Source organism: Salvelinus fontinalis, chromosome 27 (assembly GCF_029448725.1).
Source record: "Salvelinus fontinalis isolate EN_2023a chromosome 27, ASM2944872v1, whole genome shotgun sequence".
Classification (NCBI taxonomy): domain Eukaryota; kingdom Metazoa; phylum Chordata; class Actinopteri; order Salmoniformes; family Salmonidae; genus Salvelinus; species Salvelinus fontinalis.
The window spans coordinates 13270369-13286668 of NC_074691.1; the positions used below are offsets into that span (position 1 = coordinate 13270369).

A 16300-nucleotide genomic window follows, 5' to 3' on the forward strand; every position below is an offset into this window, starting at 1 on the left:
AAAAAATTAGGAATGTCACTAACTGGTCCCACTGGTTTCCCCACTAGGCAACTCAATAGCTCCTCTTCCTGTCTTGACTGCTGTGTTGTTGTCTAGCAGCTTTGACCAGGTGTCTTCCACAGAGCTTCAAACATTTCTGTAAACCAAAAAAAATCTCACTGTGAGAAGTTGCCAGCTGATATGACCTTATGACCAGCTGACATGACCTTAGCTGATCCTTTTTTTTTCGGGTAACCTTGCCTTGTTTACCTATTAATGGAAGTGCAGTCTTGGGGTAGAACGTTGGTGTTATTATGTATTGATTAATTACACGACAGTAACAAGTATATTTCCATTAGATATATTAATTTGTTGTTTAATTGCCGTTCAGCAGGGCCTCACCTGGATAAAAAAAATAATCATAATTTAAAAGTGACAGCGCGCCAGAAACGTCACAATTTACTCATGATGCTCAGCGCACCTGTACAATTGGCTCTCCGTCAAGACTGCAGACAGTGGGGCTTTGCCTTTGACTGCATACTGCAGCTCAAAACCAAAATCCCAAAAGCCACACACAGGGAAACGATTATCAGTATTTTAGAATACTGTGTTGGCTATGCTTAGAGTCGCCAAGGAACACTCAACCCTTGTCTAGCTGCAGTGGCCTTGGCACTGAGTAGAGGGGGAGGAGACAGCCTTTCGGGAAGAGGAGCTGTAGCGCGCACTCAGTGAGATCACATCCTTACATGCATTGCTCTTGCCAGCGAGTCGACAGTAGTTCTTTAGTCAACCTTACCAAGATTTCAGATTTATGGAGCTCGTTTTGGACAGAAGACGTGTTATAATAGGAAGCCGTTTCGTTTCAGTTTTAATGACTGTCCTTTCCCGCAATGTAATCATGACAACCTCTTGAGGAATCTTCCATCTTTTGTGAGATCACGTTTTGCTTTTTTCTTGTGGGATCTATTCTCGGAGTTCCACTGCGATCCGGCGCATAAAACCAGTCACAATGTGGGGCAGAAACGAATTTGAGGATGGGTTTGATACCTTTAAAACGGGTAAGATCTTATTATTTATATTTTATTCAAGAATAACATCACTGTTTTGATATTTTTTTGGCAATAATGTCTGAACAGACGAGAGGCTTGATCAGGCTCGTATAACGGTGAACCTTCACTCGATTCTAGCTAGCTGATGCTAAGCTAATACATAAGGGCTTCTGCTAGCGAGCTAACTGCTAACGTTTGCTCTCCCGGAGCATCTGGTGCTTCTTGATAATGATGAAACATCGTTGATGATGAGACATTGTAACAGAAATGCTTGAATAGATGACTATCAATTGTTCATGACAAAATAATGCAGGTTGCAGAGAGCGGATTTTTTTTCATCATCGGGGGCATTTAACTAACTGCTCGCCCTTATAGTTTACGATTTCTGTTTCTGTAATCAACATTCGAAAGATGTCTAGCCAAGCTACATTGTGATGTAGTTATTTGCATTGTGTCGCAGGAATTATATTATGACGGACTTACCCCCGCGCGTCCTTTGTCTTCCTGTCCAGTGAGTCAGTGACAGCTAGCCCTGTCAATTACTGTGGCTATGGCCAGATTGATAGTTAACTATAAATCTAGCTAGCCTACTAGCTAGATCATCTAAAGTGGCCAACAGATATAGTACCAGCCCTACAAATAGATCATCACGTTTTGATTTAGCCTACAATGAACAACAAACTTGATATGTTCCAAGCATAATGTTCTTCGGCGCCCAGCAAACTGCTGAATCAGATGAGCATAGCCACTGCAGTGTCATAATGGAGCTTGGCGGGTGCAGCGTGCTTTTGTGATCTAAATAATCTATCTATTTTTGCATAACCCAAGTACTACATTCTAAAGAGCCTAGGCGCACTCCTCCGTAAAACAGATGAGGAACTTACACTATCAACTTGTTCTCCATAGTGTTACAATATGTTGGCTACAAAAGGCATATCAATTATATCGTTATTTTATGATCCTCTTTATTTAAGGACTTCTAGTTTATGTGAGTGGTTTCACCAGGCTCAGATTCAGGACAGGTATATTGAGAATGTAGGCAATTTTGGAATGGCTAATATATCTGGGCAGTGATTAGAGAGAGTGGACCACTGGAATCCAACAGCTCAATCACCTCAATCTGAGCCATGCTCACTGTAGGTTCAACCTCATCAAGTGTTACATCCACAGGGAGATTCCAGCTTTCAGAATTATGCTAGAAATCACAGGTATTTGTGATGTGCCACATATGCAGGCGGGAGCAGGAGTGGAGTGGAGGCCTTGGGCATGATGATGTAAGGGGCTGTCTGGACAGAGCCCTCGAGATTTAAGACACGTCAGAAATGGGAGAGTGATCATGTAGCAGGTCTAGTTCAACCTCTCTCTGCTGCTGATGCCTATCATAATTGATGTGCTGATTCCTGGTAGAGAGAGAGGGAGAGTCTAAGAAAGTGTGTAAAGAGAAATAGGATTCTGGTATGTGGTCACTGTAGATTGGATAACTATCCATGCCTCTTACACAACCATGTAATATTCTTATTATTGTGTAATAACCCCCCAAAACACTACGCAATTGGCCAACTATAGGCTACAATAAGTAGCAATGTTCTTACTAAAGTAATATAGTGTTACTACATAGGTATAAGAGCAATTTGATATATGTCTTATCTATAAGCAAAAGTATTCTGCCACCTACACTGCATTGTAACAGGAGTGTGCTTCAGCAAGTGCCTTGGTGATGGTCACAGCAGAGCAGGAGGACAGTCACCTTTCCATGTGGAGTAACGTTACAGAGCACATCTGAGCTGCACCCTCCTCAGCCCCGTCCTGCCGTACGGCACATAATAGGACAGCCTTAATGACGTCTGTCTAAACGGATTACACCCTCAGAATAGTTTGCAGACAAAGAGGACATACAGCCCCTGCAGTGTGTAGAGACAGACATGGACTGTTGGGATGCACTACTGTGTGTTTGGGACTCACCTGAACCTCACTATGTCTAACCTGACCTCGGTCATTACTCATACTCACATAACAGTTACTCAGTGTGATAATGACAAGTGCCTGTATGCATCCCTAGGAATCTGAAACCGAAAATCCCTCCTGTCATCTGAAATTACTCAGGAAATATTTCAGTGTAGCCTCTGCTTTCATTTCCATGTGCCTGGGAGAGAGGGTTTGTTTTCACTAGAGGGGACTGTGTTTTTATAATGGGCGACTGACTGGTTTGCTCAGTTATGGATTGGTGTAGCTTAGCAGTGAACTAGGGCCTAGCATACTGTCTAACAACTGAATATCACAGGAGGCAAAAGTTATTTTGTGTTTCGTGACTCAGTAAATCAAGGGAAACAATTGGATTAGAGGTCTGAGCAGACAGAAAATCACTACCGCGGGCACTTCTGGTCTGGCTTCCGCGTCTCATGTGTTAGCTCAGTCAGCACAAAGGAGTATAAAGTCCTCTGCCTTTTTTCTTGGTTATTATCTCAAAAATAGGTTTACTTATCTACGATCCCTTGTTTTTGTTTGATACTAAACAGTCCTATCTGTGTTTAGAACATAATTTGGTTTAAATCTAGTCCGAAGGCCGGCAGGTGGCGATATTGAGTCGTTTCATCTTACCGTCCAAAGGTATTGTATGCAGCGGCTGCGTATCCGTGGACAGGGTTGTACATAAAACATTCTCCATTCAGGCCGCAAAGGCGTCAATCTCCTCCTTAACTCGATTTAATGGTGAGAAGGTGGAAAAAATGGGGGAAATATGCATACTTTCTTTATAAACACCATTTTCCACTACCGTGCTTGAGCCGGCTGCATACAATGCCTTCGGACGGTAAGATGAAGAGACATCTGCCGGCCTTTGGGCTAGTTTAAATCTAAGCTGTGTAGTCTTTTTTGACCTGAGCGTACAGGCCACATCCCTGCTTGGTAGATTTCAGTGACACTGTGTCATGTTATACTACTGGGTTTATCTCCCCTCAGGAACTGAGTGTTTCCTAGTCAATATGTGCATTACCACTGTATCATTCAACTGTCAACACTACCCTCTCAGTAATACTATCTCTATATTATCCCGAGTGGCGCAGGGGTCTAAGGCAATGCATCTCAGTTCTAGAGGCATGACTACAGACCCTGGTTCAATTCCACGCTGTATCACAACCGGCCACGACTGGGAGTCCCACAGGGCGGCGCACAATTGGCCTATCGTTGTTAGGGTTTGGCCAGGGTAGGGAGTCATTGTAAATAAGAATTTGTTCTTAACTGACTTGTCTAGTTAAATAAAGGTTAAGTAAAAAATATCTGACTGTATAACACAATCACATTGACTGTAATTGAGAGAAAAGTAGATCTAGTGTAGTTGTAGCATACAACCAGACTTCAGGGATTGGTGAGTCTGTTTTTTTGCCAACTAGTTGTGTGTTTACTAGGGGGGGAAGGGGGTGTAGAGCAACAGAAATGTAGTCAGTCCGTCTCCAACCAAAACATATGCCAGTTGAGCTAAGCTAGCAGCTGTTATTAGGGTCTCTAGCTGTGCAGATTCTGTTTGCTGACTTTAATAATGATCAAACAATCCCGATCCTCTTATCGGTTAGAGATACGGTAACCCACCAAGACAGCATTTATTGGCTTCATGTTAGAGCTAGGCCTAGCTGTTGGGCTACCATGGGTGGTAGGCTAATTCATTGAATCTATTATGAAAACACAGGATTGTTAAAGTTGAAGTTGGTTTGACTGACTGAAACAGACTAGTACAGTGTAGTAAACAGTGAGTGTTTCTAACAAACGCTTCTTCCCTGACTGGGGGTCTTGTTTTTTAGGTTCCAACACCAGCCCTCCTGGATGGGTCCCGGGGTGTGAGTCGTCATGGCAGGGTACCTCCTCTGCCCCCGGTACCAGTAACCGTGGGAGACGCCACAGCGGTGCCTCTGACAGCGGTGACACAGGCATCGGCACATCCTGCTCCGACAGTGTGGAAGGTATGGACTCTCATCATGCATAGGAGGTCCACTCCTCCATAACACTAACAGTACAGCACAATAAGAGCATTATTAGCAAGAGAAGAGGGAGAGAGAATCTTTCATGAATGACCCATTTTAAGTTTCACCGCATCTTCTAGCTAAGAGTCTGCTGTTATATAAATGACTAGTTCTGAAGCTACGGACTCTAGTCCAACTCTTTCCACACTGTTGTTCCGGATAAGGGTGTTTCACTTTCTAAAGGAAAGTAACGATGACACAAATGGAAACTTAAGTATTGTCCTTTTGGCAGTAGTGTGGCTTAACTGTCTGGATCACTGGAAGGAATTCAATTGAGATTTAGTGGAGACTCCAAATCCACTCTATTTTTGTGGTACGGGACTCACTTCTTGCATATCCCTGTTTCTCTCCTAGTTTCTAGCTACATTGGGAAATATGTTTTCCTTACAATTGTCAAGACTACAACTCTTACATTTGGATTGAGTAGGTCCTACTCCCTGCACTACTGCGTACTACTCCTACCAGCCCAACATGAACAAGAAGTCTGTGGCAAACGTTTGCTTATCAACAAGTCCACTCTAGGACTAGGCCTACTAGTTTCTAGTAGCCAAACTTTAAAGCTGCTCACTTTATCTCCTGATGGGGGGTATGCCTGCCTTGTGTGGTGTTGTGGCTTTGCCAGATTAGAGAATGTTGTCGGCAGCCCCCTGGCTGCACTGCGGCCGTAACCTCCACAGGTCCAGATGTCAGGACCCAGCCCAGCCCCCTCTACCCTCTACCTTCCCTGGGGAGCTGTGTCTGGGACTGGGGCTCTCTGGACTGGCCACCCATCTCCCACAACCACGATAACCATTAACAGCTGGCCAGAGACGGTGTGCCTCAGGGCTACCCAAACAAAGACTCTACATTCAGGTCATCCAGACATTTTGTGGGCTGCGCTGTAGAGATCTGCTCAAGGCCTTGCTTTGTTAGGATCATTTAAACAAACGCACAGAATCATTTAGCATTTCGTTAGGACTTATCAGAGTGTTTTCAGATGTACTTTGGAGCGTACACACACAGAGCGCTTCAGACGCTTGTGAATGTCACTGCCTTGTGACAGACGAATAGGAGAGTGACTCTCAATTCTCTCAACTCTGTGTCCCAGTAGCCCCCCTAGCAACTTGAATGTACACAGACAGCACACACCCAAAGGAAGTGTTGTTACCTTGGGAACCCTTCTTGTTAATTATGACACAAGCAGTCAACAGTTCCTAATTGGTACCCTTGGCGATGATGGAATATAGCACTGCGCCAACGTTCTGTTTGTCCTCACCTGCGGAAACACCAGGCTGGAGTTTCATTGTTCTGGCCTACATTTCAGCACTCAGCAGTCGGCACCCTGCCCTCCCTCATCCACCCTCCCAGCCAGAGACACTGGGCCGGGCTAGGGCACATTGTCTGTCACCTCCTGGAGCCTGGCTGGATCTAGAGCTGTTCTGAGGCACCTGCCTGTCTGTGTGTGTGTGCTGTGGGGAACTAACTAATACTGAGCCTCCCCGACCTCTCCCGGCCGGTTGATGAGCACAGGGCCTGGCAGACTCACATTGATCGCAGCATCTCTGCTTTTAATTGAGCTACTCACCTTCAGTGCAGCGTATCAGGCACTGCGTAGATCCAGAAACAAGGTCAGACTTAGTTCTCCTCACTTCTTCATCTCCGCTGCTGCTATTTCATTCTTCCAGGCTGGCTGGTGTGTTAGGAGAACGTAAGATAACATCGACTTGCCTTTCACTAACCCGGGATGACCTGTACAGGCTCTGCCTATTTTAAACCACAAATAGTGAATTGTTTCCTTTGTATTTTCTCGTGACCCCCCCCCCTTCCCCATCTAAATGCCATAACCACTGGAGATGTGAATGGATACAGGCCGAGAGAGAGAGCTGGACTCTGAAGTAGGGCAGCTCTGCCATGACAATGGCTGTAATGTCTGAGTGGATGGATCAGGAGCTCTTCTATAACTATCGCATTAGGAGGACACTACTGTGATCATCCTGTAGCGTGGCTATATCTTCCGATACTGTAGCTAGGCTAACATCAGACAAACTCCGATTGCTAATCCACTGGACCCTGTAATTAAATGGAACAAAGGTCTAGTGATTAAGGGATGATTGAATTCTCAGTTGTTCCTATTTGTTTTGTTTGGACATAGGACTCGACACTTTGAGAGATACCTTTTCGCTATTTAAACCCCTTGTGTGCAGGATCTCCTGCATTTTATTGTACACGTTTCCACCTCACATCATTGCGTTGACATTTGAGTTTATAGGAAATCTTCCTCTCTCCTTACAGCAGTGATACAATGAATTCCTCTTGTTCTCATCTCGATGTATAGCTGGGGTTTGAAGGCTGGTATTTATGCAGCGCTGGTGTTTCTACTCCAAACCCTTGGTTTTTTTCTGTGCAGACTGTAATCCACATGAAGGGAGGATTGTAATTCCTGGAGCCACTGCATCAATTCTACAGTTTGTTGATCTACTTTTTTCCCTCCGTTTTGCTCCTCACATATGGGGACAATCTGGTTTTACACACATTTAATCCAAACGTACTGACAGTATACCCTTTCAGTACCCCCTATCAAGAGATTGCTATCTGCTGTACTCCTCAGCCCGCTCTCTTTCCGTCTCTGTCTGACGTTTACCAAGACAAACGGCTCTATTTCAGTCCCCCTTACATATCCTTAAACAACATCTTCATTGCAGAGCGTGCTTATGTAACGGCGCTTGCTTTTTTGTGTGTGTTTCAATTGTGTGCCTTTGATAGCTATTCTCCATCACGTGAGTTTCATAATTATTCCAGTTCATTCCGGTTCATTAGGAGGTAGGATACAGTGGATGGGCTTGGCTTCGCCTGGGGACATGGGTGCATCCAGGTCACTCTGCCTTTTCCCTGGTTTCTGTGTGTGCAGACACCGATGCCAAAGACCAATGGCTGTGCAGACACCGATGCCAAAGACCAATGGCTGTGCAGACACCAATGCCAAAGACCAATGGCTGTGCTGACACCAATGCCAAAGACCATTGGGTGATGTAGCCATACCAGAGGCTCAGTCCAGGCTCAGAATTCCAGACATAATATTGATGTAAATATAGGTCATCCATCCCAGCCAGAGCTCTAGGCTGTCTATGGCAGCCTGCACAGAGCCATCTGATTTGGTGCTTGAAGTCAGCTGTAGGCTAGTTCTGTTTCAGGGTTGCACATATATGTGCTTACCTGAGCGCTGAAAAGTTCAGAGTATACTCTTAGGGTGTTGTAGACTTCTAGTGTTAGAACTAGCAGGTTTGGATATTTACATCCATGATTAAATGATTTGGCTCCGGCATCCCAGTAAAAGTGCAGAGATGGAATGTGTTCAGGGGTGGCAGGTAGCCTAGTGGTTAGAGCGTTGGGCTGGTAACTGAAAGTGTTGCTGGATCAAATCCCTGAGCTGACAAGGTAAACATGTGTCGTTCTGAGCATGGCAGTTCCCCTGGGCACCGAAGATGTGGATGTCGATTATGGCAGCCCACCCGCACCTCTCTGATTCAGAGGGGTTGGGTTAAATGCAGAAGACGCATTTCAGTTGAATGCATTCAGTTGTACAACTGACTAGGTATCCCCTTTCACAGTAGATTCAATTTTTATTTAGTCACATGCACAGGATCGCGCATGTAGTTGCAGTGAAGTAGTAGTGGTGGCTATTCAGCATGATAAATGTCCATTGGGGTGGGGGCAGGGTAGATGTCTGTTTAGGGGAGGAATGTCTTTCCTGATTGTGTGAGGTCATCATCTTCTTGAGAGCTGCGTTTGTAAGTGATCATCTATCGCCTATGGCTACCTCTTCTTGTCTCTAGATGAAATCTCTGTATCCGGTTGTGTGTCGGATAACCCTTTCTCCAACTCTCTGGTGGACCTGGTTTTCCACAAAATGATCCAACCTGGAAAAATAGGTTGAAGCGTTACCGTCCCTTACCGTCTCTCTTCGGTCATATATCACCTTGAGAGAAAATAGCGTTGAGCAAAGAATTTGATACATCCGGCTTTCTGAGTCAACCAACCTGTAACAGACGACACAGTTTCCCAGACCTCTGGAGAACCAAGGAGCCCTTCTAAAGAATCCCCCCGTTTCTAAATTAGCTCTCGGCCGCTGCCGACCTAGAACAAGGCGAAGGAAATTCCTCCAGTTTGGAACCAGGCCGCCCCATGACCCTCCTCTCTAATTATACATGGCCGCGACAGCAGCAAGCCTCATAATTACTTCAGGGGTGCTTTTAGCTTCACCACAGTGGTTCTGGGTAAAACAGGCCCATCAGATGGTTGGCTGTAAAGCTTTTTATTGAGAGGTTGTGTTGCAAAGGTGAACATATTGGTGGTTCATGTCACTTTCCTGTTGAAGACTCTTTTCAATAGCTGATGTAATGTTCTGCCAGGGTTAACTACTCCATGTAAGCTGAGCATTTTTATTTGTTTATTTAACCAGTTAAGTTGACAGAGAACAAATTCTCATTACAGCAACAACCTGGGGAATAGTTACAGGGATGAAAGAGTCAATTGGAAGCTGGGCATGATGGTTAGAAAGGGGATTTAGCCAGGACACTGGGGTTAAGACAGCACCCTACACAGGGCAATGTCCCCAATCACTGCCCTGGGGCATTAGGATATTTTTTTTTTTAGACCAGAGGAAAGAGTGACTCCTACTGGCCCTCCAACACCACTTCCAGAAGCATCTGGTCTCCCATCCTGCTTAGCTTCAGAGGTAAGCCAGCAGTGGGATACAGGGTGGTACACTGCTAGCCAACATCTTAATCAAGACCAAGTGAAGGCCCTCCTGATATCAGATCAGCATTTGTTTGTGGAGTGACATGGACAGTGCAGCAAAATTCCATGCTTGAGTTCCAGCAACCGTCCTTCTCTCGGGGTTACTACAGGCTCTGTGTGTACACCTTAAGCATAGAGGCTCTCAGGTTCTTATTTTGGCCCCGTGGAGACATCCAGATCCATGGGGTGCTTTACGTAATGCAGGTCGAGCCCGGGCCGTCACCGGGGTGTTAGGTTACCAGGGAGATGATGGGCAGTTGGGAGAGGCAACCTGAGCTGAGCACAGTGACATAGGGGCCAGGAATAAACACGGAGGTGGCCCAAGACATGCAGGAAGGATGCTTGGCATTCCCCTGAGCACTCTATTAATACTAAAGAACACCCATGCGTATCGATGAAGGGCAACTCGGCACTCACTCCATCACAAAGGATTTACACTCATCACTCAACCCTGTGTATCAATAGTGGGTGTCAGGTCTCTAGCTCAACATGTCTGTTCCATTCTTCATAGTCCCCCACTCTTGCAAGCCCTTGTATGACCAATTCCAGTTGTTTGAAAGGTAAGCCCGGATAGGCTCACGTTTTGGAGGGAATTCGGGGACCATTGTTCCCAGTTAAAAAGGGCCAGCAACTGCTCCCCTTTGTGCTTTATAAGGTGTCTAATGAATTTAGGCAGGTTAACTATCCATGTAGATTTGCTGTCTAGAATCCTTGTTTCTAGGAGGCCATTTTGGAATAAGTGTCTAAATCTCCTGTTGATCTGAACCTAATTTCCACCGCCCAGAAGAGACCTAAGTAGAGAGGCTATTCTGAAATTAGATTTGGTGTAGCTTTGCACCATCCCAAGCACGCTCGGCCAGTTGTGGCTCATCTCATTAGCGTTTGACTGTGAGGGGGGTAATTATTTTAGGCTGTGATTGAAGGGAGTGGGGGGTATTGTTTGGGCAAGGCCCCCAGGGCCCTGCCCCGTCACCCCTCTAGTCCCTAACACAACCGCTAGACCAGCTGCTCCGCTCTCACCTCACTAATGATGGGTTAGGACAGGCCACACAAAGACTTGGCAAGGACCATCCTTCACTGAAGTTAGCAAAGTTAGCTATTGTGTACCTGAATATGACATTTCCCGCTGGGTAATATGTCAGATGGGTCTTTAGCCTAGGCTAAGTCTTGAAAATGGAAATATACCCACTTGGAGAGTCCAGTCCAAAATGTCAGCAATGTTATCAAGATTCTTGTTTTGTTTTGTGTTCACCAAATGGTTACTGTGATAGGCAACATGTGAGTGGATCCAATTTGGTAAAGGTTAGGCCTAATAGTAGAGTTAGGCCTACATTGATCCCACATATTTGCATGAGCCTTTAATCCCTGTCCATTCATGCATAAGCAGATGGGTATTTGTTTGTCCATTATGCTAGTTTTCATATGCTAATCCCTGTCATGGAAATTCTACACAGGGACACTCGAAGTCAATCTTAAATTAATCATTATTTATTATCAGCGCTGGAGCGGTTCCAAACAACTCAATGCACCAAGTACACATGTTGATCAGGAGCTCCACCGGGGCAGTCCCGTTAGTTCTCTTATATACAAGTTATATTTTAACTTATTCATAATGAATTAGTCATTGACGTTTGCTTCATTCATGTGACCGACCAATACTGGGTCATGCATGTGACAGACCAATACCTCACAAGGCTTCTTTTCTCTAAGCTGAAACCTTGAAACTAAGATATCTTTCATTCTCAAAACAAGGGTCTCGGCGTACTGCCAAATTTCAGATACTGATAGTGAGGATTTGTTCAATCAGTCACAGAATTGGTTATTAGAAAAGCACAAACATAATGTTTTCCATCACATCCTGCTGTGAGGTACAGGACAGTATGCTAACGCTATCTGCTAGCCACTGTAGCCGGCATATTTTAAATTTTTTATTTTTAACCCTACCACCCCTCCCCTAATTGGAGTAACTAATGGACAACAATACTTAGGCTTCTACTTCCAGCTTATACATACTATATACATTTTACGGATTCAATGTATTTTGCAATAGTTATCTTTTCTTTGTTTTTAGTCCTATCCTTCAGCTACCCTCCCATCTATCTCTGAAGACCATCCAGTTTGATTTCTATTTGTAGTATATTTTAAACTTTACTGTTTCACAAAGTTCTGAACCTGTATACGTTTTACGGACACAGTATATTTTACATGAGATATCTTGTTGTTTTTAGTCTCACCCTTCAGCTCCATTCAACCCCTCCCATCTATCTCTTAAGGTATCTCCATCCATTTTTTTATTTATAATTGGCATATATTTTTCACCTGTGCTGTGATGTTTCACAAATTTCTGAACCTTTCTATTCTCATAGTTTCTACAGATTGTAAATGAAAGATTGTTGTTGTTGTTGCTAAAAGTATTATTATAATATTGAACAATTGACTATGACTTTTCAAATCACCCAGCAGTGCTATATGCAGAGTTAGCTCCAGGTAAATGTTGCAATTCTTCAGCCATTCCTGGACCTGCGTCCAAAAACAAACTTACATATGGACAATACCAAAACACATGATCTAATGATTCTGTCTCTTTGCAGCAAAATCCCCAGAGCTGGGATGGTTGTATCCCCCCATATATATAACATTCTATTGGTTGCAAGAATTTTGTACAAGAATTTTGAATCCAGTGACGTTTTCCGTATCAGTGCCATGGAATCAGTACATCGAAAATCTCTTCACAACTATTTTGCAACGTATATCTGTACATTATTTGGTCCTTAAATGAAACTGGTATACTTTCTTATTTATCACAATTTTCTTTAACCAATTATGGTCTTTAATGCAGGGCCGACAGACAAGTTCCTTACTTTCTCACCCTTCCACTTGCATCATCCATTTTTGCGGTAATGCTGCAATTAGTTAGCCAGCATATTAGCTGATCCTGTGGCTGTGCGCTAACACGCAGTAGCTAGCTAGCGCAGTTAGCTTTAATAGTGTCATAAATAATAAGCAGTGTTCTTTTGTTCTCCTGGATCTCCCCAGCCTCTTCCTCTCTGAAGCTCCCTCTCGCTCACTGAGCCTCTGACTTAGATCCGGATGAATCAGAGCTAGTTAGTTTCTCCGCTGGGACCAGGGATCAGTGCTTGCATGTGTGAGAGAGTGTGTGTGTGTGTGAGAGAGTGTCTTATCGTTCTCTGCTATAATGTGAGTCACAGTTGGGCTGAACGCAGCTTCATCTTCCCTCGTCTTCACAGAGATGCTTTTGGCAGTGGTGACATGTTTTTTATGCACCACATGTGATCGGGTGTTGATTTGGACATCTGCATTCACAAAGGAAATGGTCTCCCTGCTGATTTCCCTGCTGTTATGGTACCGCTGTGGAGGGAATGAACAAACCTGGTGTTAAGGTAGTTCTGTACAGTTTAGTATAGTTTGTGTCTTTCTTTGTCTTTCAGGCTCAAAGAAAGACCCAGTTTGACATTTGAATTTGTAGTCGTGTGCTGTAGGCGTCTGTTGGCTCCACTGTCTGCACTGCTGGCATCAACACGTATTCCACAAACTAAATATGCGGATGTAGGAAGAGGATGCATAATGAACCTTAAGCAACTAAAACTCAGCTCAAACAATGGAAATTGTGAAAGATAATAAGCTACTGTACTAGCTTGCATTCTAACCTGGATACACCATTTAGCTAGTCCACAATGCATGTTAGCACTCTGTTAGATTCTGTTATTTACACAGTGCTGTTACCGCATTTCTGGTTCCCATAATCTTTTAATAAAAAACAAATCCTCTTACAGCGATCCTGGACCCTTTCAAGGAGCGTAACCCCAACTTGATTAACACCTCATTTAGTGGATGTTGTAAAAGGCTTCTTTGTATATAATCTCATGGGATATTAGTTGGATTTATGAAATAAACCAGAGCCCCCCCCCCAACTGTTCTGAATCTGTTCTTTAGTTTAGGGGGGCTTGACACGACAGGATGTGTCAGACGAGGGGTTGGCGTGGCGGTGTGAAGACAGGAAGTGGTCCAGTTCATGTATGGATTAGGCTAGTCATTAGACTTGGAGTTGAGCCAGGTGTACATATGGGGCCTCCTGCAGCCTTCATCACTGCCCTTTGTAATTAGTGGGACCCCCCCAGAGTTAATCTAGGGGCGATGAAAAGACAGAACCCAGGTTGTCTGACTGACTGTCAGTCGGTGCCTGGTACGCACACTGTCCATCGTTGACATGCTGATACAGGCTAGCATGGCTAGAGGGGAAATGGAATGAGGTCGACAAGCGAGGGAAGGTTTGTGTGTAGGTGCGTGCATTTGTGTGTGTGTGTGTTTGTCTGCATTATGAGTCTGGTTTGTTTTCTGCTCTAGTAGTGGGAAGGGGATGACTCTAAATACAACGCACAATAGCTGTCTTCTAGATGAAGGCTTGATAGATATTTCACCAGTTTCTCCCGCCTCCTTCAGGGTTCCCAAGGAAACCAAACTTTCCCTTTTCTCTCTCTCTGGCAGCCCTTGGCTCGTCTCTGTCAGATTTCCATTCCTCCACTGAATGTGCACTTTAACAACAGCTCTTCATCTCTTTATTCCCTGGATGCATCTCAAGTCAATTTTTCCGGTCAATTTTCCTTGATTGGTTTCCTTAACCGAAAACAACGAGTGAATTCCACGGTGACAATGTTGCTGAAGTAGGCTTCGTTGTGTCTGTGGATACTTTCCCAACATTCAAGAAAAGAGTAGATTCGCCACCCTCGTAGATAAAGAAACCATCCACGCATTTCTAATAGGATAATCGTTCATCCTGAACTGATCTGAGATTTAAAGCTTTTTGAAGAGTTTGGAGGCAAATCCTGCCCTGGGAGACTGTAGTGTGTGCAAATCCACTAACGACGTGTAGAGACACAACTAGGTGAGCACCTCTCTCTGGATTACACACACTTCATATTCCTCTTTAAATCCATGTTACATAGATATACCTGGAGGAGAAGGATAACTGAATGGAGCTGGATGTAACTGAGAAGACACACACAGGAAGTGTCCATGCCAGTCTCCATGCCAGCTTAATTATATGGCCCCCTAGCGAGGATCTGCCTGGAAAGGCAATTCTCTGACAGACAGGATGAGAGACCAGCAAGGAGTGCGTGTCCTTGGTCTGTTCTCCAGATAAACAGCCTGCTTTTCACCATGTTAAATTACACCACTCTGAGGAGGATGGATGCATAGGAGGAAGAATCTCTCGCAGCAGGAAACTCGCAGTATTCTGTGTCCTCAACGTCTGACCATAGGAAGACCAAGGGGGGGGGGGGGGGGGGGGGGGGGGTTGTATAGGCATCATCATAACTAGGGTCTTTTTCAGTGACGTCTCGTAGAGAGAGGCACAACGTGTAATTAGACTACAAATCCCAGCACCCGCTTGGAGGGGAAGTGGTTTTAAAAAATGGTCATGGTATTTGGTTTGGACTGGTGGTTAGTGGAATGGGACAAATTATATTACTTAGCTTTCTTTTGCATGGTGGCAAAATGAACCAGATTAATTTTCAGCCCGTGAGATGCAAGCCCTCAACTTGTTTCACTTTCTAAGATTTATCTTCTCCATGTGGCTCTTCTAAGCATTTCAGAAATCCTGAATATTATTTTAATGAATGATAATGGGATTAAAAGCTTTGCCGGTCTCAGTCTGTGAATGAACGGTTTCTCAGTTTGAAATCAGCTAGAACTGGTGTAACTAAAGACCTCAGGGGGGGGGGGGGAGTGTCCTTCTGAAAATGAATGGAGGTGCTGAATGAGGTCACTCCACTAATCTCCTCTCTTCTAAAACCCAAAAGGTTGTTATTTTGAGCTTTCTCAAGGTCGCTCATGAACATTCTTCTAACAGCCTTGCTCTGAGATTGTAGGGTTTCGCCTAGCGATGTCTAATTTCTGGTGTCACTATGGCGTCTTCCCTTTGCTGTAGGCTATAACAATAATTGACATCAGATGTTAGCTATTATGGCTTTGATAGGGCTGTTGTGGTAGGTGCACTTTAACACCCAGTGTATGATGGAGGGGCCTTTCGTTCGTCAATCGGCCCCAGCTTCAGTGCCTTTCTGGGGGACGTGAAGTCACGACCCCACCGTACCTGTCAGTCTGAGAGCCCACAGGGCAGGAGGTGGAGCTGACACACACACACACCTCTCTCCCTCCTCCCGGCTACCTCCCTCTTCGCCTCTCTTGTCTTCCCATTCTCTGTTCCTACCCTAAGGAATACCCACAGACACAGTAAACACAAATGCAGCACACTCACCTCTTGCCGTCTTTCCTGTCGTAAAAACCTCCACTTTGCCCTTCTCTCCTTCTCTGCTCCCCTTTCCCCCCCTTTTGTCACGTGCCACATAAAATACAAATGGCCAATCGATCCTTCTCTTCCTGAGTATGTTCATATAGCCTGCAGGCCCCTGGGGCAGGAAGCATTACAGCTCATTATCTCATATCTTACCTCACTCTCTCTCT

General features: G+C 44.7%; 1 protein-coding gene across 3 annotated transcripts in view; it reads left to right on the plus strand.

Moving 5' to 3' along the window:
• LOC129825073 (centrosomal protein of 85 kDa-like) overlaps positions 1-16300 on the plus strand; it is a 74277-nt gene that overhangs the window by 7866 nt on the left and 50111 nt on the right. The window contains exons 1-2 of one of the 3 annotated variants that reach the window (XM_055884832.1): positions 629-1037; positions 4823-4981. In XM_055884832.1, the coding sequence (XP_055740807.1) occupies positions 989-1037; positions 4823-4981 (208 nt within the window). In that variant the 5' untranslated portion in view covers positions 629-988. Of the gene's footprint in view, positions 1-628; positions 1038-4822; positions 4982-16300 lie in introns of those variants that run through there. The other 2 variants (XM_055884830.1, XM_055884831.1) reach the window with 2 other exon arrangements.